At 39.3% G+C, this 4,878-nt stretch overlaps 1 protein-coding gene across 1 annotated transcript; it reads left to right on the top strand.

Annotated features, from left to right (window-relative positions):
• The first annotated feature begins 2,912 nt into the window (after positions 1-2,912).
• LOC122274397 (S-adenosylmethionine decarboxylase proenzyme 4) lies at positions 2,913-4,878 on the top strand. The gene has a single exon (XM_043083440.1). It carries the CDS (start codon positions 3,084-3,086, stop codon positions 4,119-4,121), a length of 1,038 nt encoding a protein of 345 aa, XP_042939374.1. The 5' UTR covers positions 2,913-3,083; the 3' UTR covers positions 4,122-4,878.

The raw sequence follows: 4,878 nt of genomic DNA, 5'->3' as shown, positions 1-4,878 counted from the left end.
GTTACTTAATTAGTGGGATGGGACCAATCAAAGATTAGGGTCTTAAAAAGGTCTTTCGAAATCCTTTTCTTTGTCGCTTCAAATAACCCAAGTTTTGAAACCATTAAAAAAAAAAAGAAACGAATTTAATTCAAGGATGGGGAGATTTTGGCTGCAAAAACTTTTAGTGTTTAAAAGGTGGGAGGGATTTTGCAGAGAGAGAGAGAGAGAGAGAGAGAGAGGATGTGTTTGGTTGGACTTTTTAAGTAAGATCTGATGCAACGTTTGGTATAAAAAGTTGGGGCCGGGAAGTGGTTGACCATTTTTTTTTATGACAAAGAAAGATTGGCTTTTTGTTTTGTCATGCATGATCTTGAATTAATAGTGTTATTTTCAAGCTTTGTGAATTGCGCGTGCAGCACAAAGAAGTGGGTATGTGGTCATAATGGAGGCTGCCAGCCACACCATAAGATTATTCATAACGCATACACTCTGCATCATTCCCCCTTCCCCTTAAAACTGCATAACTTTTTCTTTCTAAACTCACAATGTTCCATCATTACCTTCCCTTCCTGTATACCTAGTTAGCGGCCATCTTTCACCGTCTTCAAATACTAATTTCATTCTTTTACACACACACACACACACATTAATACATATTATACCTACGATATAACTAGCTAGCTGATGATGATCATGTTCAATTATTGGTATAATCTTGGGCATGATATGTCTTTCATTTAAAGCCAAGCCAAGCCAGAAGGAGATGAGTGAAACTGTGACGCGGAAGGTATGTAGTTTAGGACATGAGTCCCGCACGCAACTTCCTACAGAAGCCGGCCAACATGAAGTAGTACTAATTGCATGCTTTCTTTCCTTCGGAATTACTGTACCTCATATATGAAATCTACCAAGCAATCGAAGTCGAAAACTTGCTCTGTTTCCGACCAGTTTTAAAGAAAAAATATGGGTTCAAGTTTTTGAAAAAATAAAAGCAGTATGAAAATGAAAATGGATCATACATTTTCTCATTTTTTAAAACTTTTTAAATCCATTTCGTAGTAGTCAAAAAGTATACTCATCATGATCAAGAATATTAGTCGATATACCTAAACTGAAAAGCTTTTAGAACAACTGTTTCGAGAACGAACCCTTTTCTCTGAATCACGTATATATATGCAGGTGAAAGGAAAAGAAAAACAAGAAAGTGTGCATGCTTTGAGAAATACAAAAATGAAATGATTATAATGGCAACACAGACTACATGAAATTCCAGGGAGAATAAAAATGATGCGAGTGCCTTTAATTTCACGTACGGGGGCCTCCCCAATTCAAGGATATTCTCATTGTTTACAAGCCACGCTCGATTCCTTTTTGTTTTTTCTTTTTTCTTCTTCTTCTTCTTCTTCTTCTTCTTTCTATTATTATCTTGCAAACTTATAAATTTCTATTTTAAGACAAAATGTTGATGATATTCAGAGCACGTCCGGCTTTTTCTGGATTAACATTTGCTCTCCCATGGATCGACAATGCTGTCCCTATCATCAGTTTGTCCTCCAAAAGTACTACTGTTAATGTAATTTTGGTACCTTTCCAGTTTCCATTAATTATTCAATATATAACGCCATCCTCGTATGATTAATTTCTTTAAGCTTTAGAGCTCTGCTTTCTTCTGTACGTTTATATGGCTACTCGAGAACACGCATAAGCGGCGATCGAATTAACCTGATCAGTTGCAACGCTAATAATTGCATGTTATCATGCAAGAGAACGTAAATCTAGTTCTAGTCTATAATTATGTCTGCGATTCATAGTAACTATCATGCAGATAAATGAGTTTGATAATTATTAATGCAGATCATCCTAGCTAGAGCTACTAGGGTTTGACCACCAACACATTTTCCTTCTTTTCTTTAAATGAACAGTTTTATTTTCTATGGAACTGTAGCTAGATTGATATTTGTTGTTCAATCTCGAGCAAAGGTTATCATCTTGTCCCATCCCAGTACTAATGCTTGTCGTTTTCTTGCACCAGTACTGATAACTTATATTCCATTGACTAGAAAAATCACCCTAATGATATATTTGATAAGAAGTTTACATTGATGTTGTTCTTCAAACTATTTACTATGCATGCATTAGGTAAAAAAACTGAGTATGTCGGCTGTGATATCTTCCTCTAATGTGATAAAGGTAGATGACGTATGATATTCACTGTAACTCCAATTATATCATTGACCAAATTTTTTAAAATATATGTTACAGGAACATTATATCAGAAAAGATATTCCTTAAAAAGCATTTGCCTTTCAAACGACTGATTTACTGTCGTTTTTATCATCGAATTAAGATGACACTTAATAATTTTTATTTATCTATATTTTTTAGTATTTGGGTTGGTCAGAAATGGAAGTATTTAATAATTTTCTTCCTAATATATTTCTTGTAAATGACAATCATCCCCAAGAAATAAGACTCGGAATAAAAATTTTAATATATGTTATTTCAAGTCGTTAAAACATTATATGGTATATTTTGTATGTCTCTTTGCAAACCAACCGGGAGTTAACACAAAGTTCTTTGAAAATGATGTGCTATAACTCCATGAAATTGTGTTTATTTTGCAGTCTCTGTCTACTCTATGGGAAAATGATATGGCTTGGAAGAAACTAGTGATTCTGGACAGATCGGCTTAGTGACAGAAAAGAAAAACAAGATTGCGCGTGGGCTTAAATTCCGTTCTCTGTTCCTGTCTGCTGAAAGATTTGGCACAAAAAAATTCGAAACACATATCATCATATTATATACGTCATTATGGCTGCAATAATTACTCTTGGTTGCATAGCCCGCATGCCCAAAACAAAACAAAACGTCTTCCTTCCTTCTTTCCCTGATCACTGCCACATGACTCCACTCTCCCTCTCTCTCACCCACCTATAAATTTCATCCACCCCCACTTCTCTCTCTCACCTGTAGTTCCACACACTTACTCCTCTACATCTGTCTGTCTCTGATCTCTTTCATTTTTGCACATCTATCTAGTTTGCCCTCTACCTCCTACCTCTCTCAATATCAATCTTTTTGCTTTTCATCCCATTAACTTAATGGCCGTCTCTGGTTTTGAAGGCTTTGAGAAGCGCCTAGAACTCCAGTTCTTTGGGGATGAACCTGCAATACTGACGAACATGGGTCTTAGGCAGCTCGAGTTTGAGTCACTAGAACAAGTCCTGCATGCCGTGCAATGCACCGTGGTCTCGGCTGTGGGTAACCCCTACTTCGATGCCTATGTGTTATCAGAGTCCAGCCTCTTCGTCTACCCCACAAAGATCATCATCAAGACCTGTGGGACCACCCAGCTCCTCAAATCCATCCGTCCATTGCTTCACAAAGCCCGCCACCTTGGCCTCACTCTTTGCTCCTGCCGCTACACTAGGGGTAGTTTTATCTTTCCCATGGCACAGCCCTTTCCCCACACCAGCTTCAAGGAAGAAGTTATATATCTGGAAGAGAGCCTCCCTAGCAATCTTTGCTATAGAAAAGCCTCGGTTATGCCTTCCAAAATCAGCTCCCATTCTTGGCACGTTTTCACTGCTAGTGATGAGGCTCGCACGCTGATCAGCCCGCATGTTCCCGACGTGTTCTACACACTCGAAATCTGTATGACCGAGCTCGACCGCGTCCTCGCTCGCAAATTCTTTAAGCGTCCCGGGGATGATAAGACCGGCGACACGGCCGGGAAAGAGATGACCCAGCTGACGGGTATTGGAGACATTAACCCCGGTGCTCTTATTTGTGATTTTGCATTTGATCCATGCGGCTACTCCATGAACGGTGTTATTGATGGTGACCGCTACTCCACCATTCACGTAACCCCGGAAGATGGTTACAGCTACGCCAGCTTCGAGTGCGTCGGGTCCATTTACGATAATCATGACGATGTTGCCCGAGTTTTGAAGAAGGTGGTGCAGGTGTTCCGGCCGGCAACCATGTCAGTATCGACTACATGCACAAGCCATGAGGTGTGGACAAAGGTGGCAACTGCACTCGAGCCCCTTGGATTGAAATGCCGAAGTTGCACAATGGATGAGTTCCCTGCGGCCGGGAATGTGGTGTTTCAAACGTTTACGACTCGCCGGAAGTAAGCCTGGAAGATTTGTTAGTGGTGGTTGGTTGTGTTGGTGGTGGCGGTAGATACAGGGGTCAGAAAAGAGAGCTAGGTCCAAGTTAGAAATAGTTGTAAATTGTAGAGGCTGGCGCGGGTGATGGGGTGATGGATGATGATGATGATGTGGATGAATGTGATTGGGCAATGGGGATGATGAATGCTGGGTTGACTTGTGTAGAAAGATAAAAAGTGGTGGGGGAAAAAGAAAATGTTTGAAGAGATGTGGAGGGGCTGAATGCTGATGTGGTAAGTAGCACAAAAAGGTTGGTGGTATACAGGAATCATCATGATAAGGCACCCCACTTTGGCTCGCACGCCTAAGATTTTGAGAATGGTAGTGGGAGGGGAGAGGTGTTAAAAGTGCACTTGTTTGAGGTCATGTTTAACTTTCTCTTTCTCCATCTCTATGTTCTATTCTTTTCATCTTTCAAAAAAACCAAAAAAATCATTTTCTTTCTCTTTTCTGCACTAGCCGATCTCTCCTTTTTGTCTCTTGTTTTTTTCTAGAATACATATATATTAGAGAGAGAGAAAAAAAAGAGTTTCACACTTGTCGTTTTTATACTTTTCCCAAATGAAGTTGATCATGGGATCAGTAGTAGTACTACTTAGTTACAACATATAAAAGGGCTGGCTATATTAATATTGTATAGCTTGAGAGAGAAATGCATTGGGATTTTGTGTTCTTCTTCATGAGTTAATGAATCTTGTCATTAATGTTGTTCATGCATTAA

Source organism: Carya illinoinensis, chromosome 1, assembly GCF_018687715.1.
Source record: "Carya illinoinensis cultivar Pawnee chromosome 1, C.illinoinensisPawnee_v1, whole genome shotgun sequence".
Lineage (NCBI taxonomy): Eukaryota > Viridiplantae > Streptophyta > Magnoliopsida > Fagales > Juglandaceae > Carya > Carya illinoinensis.
The sequence above is the reverse complement of the archived record's forward strand: the minus strand, read 5'-3'. Positions and strand labels throughout refer to the sequence as shown.

Bases quoted from the DNA above. Each gene is read 5' to 3' on its own strand.
- LOC122274397 (XM_043083440.1), top strand. From the start codon at position 3,084: ATGGCCGTCTCTGGTTTTGAAGGCTTTGAGAAGCGCCTAGAACTCCAG.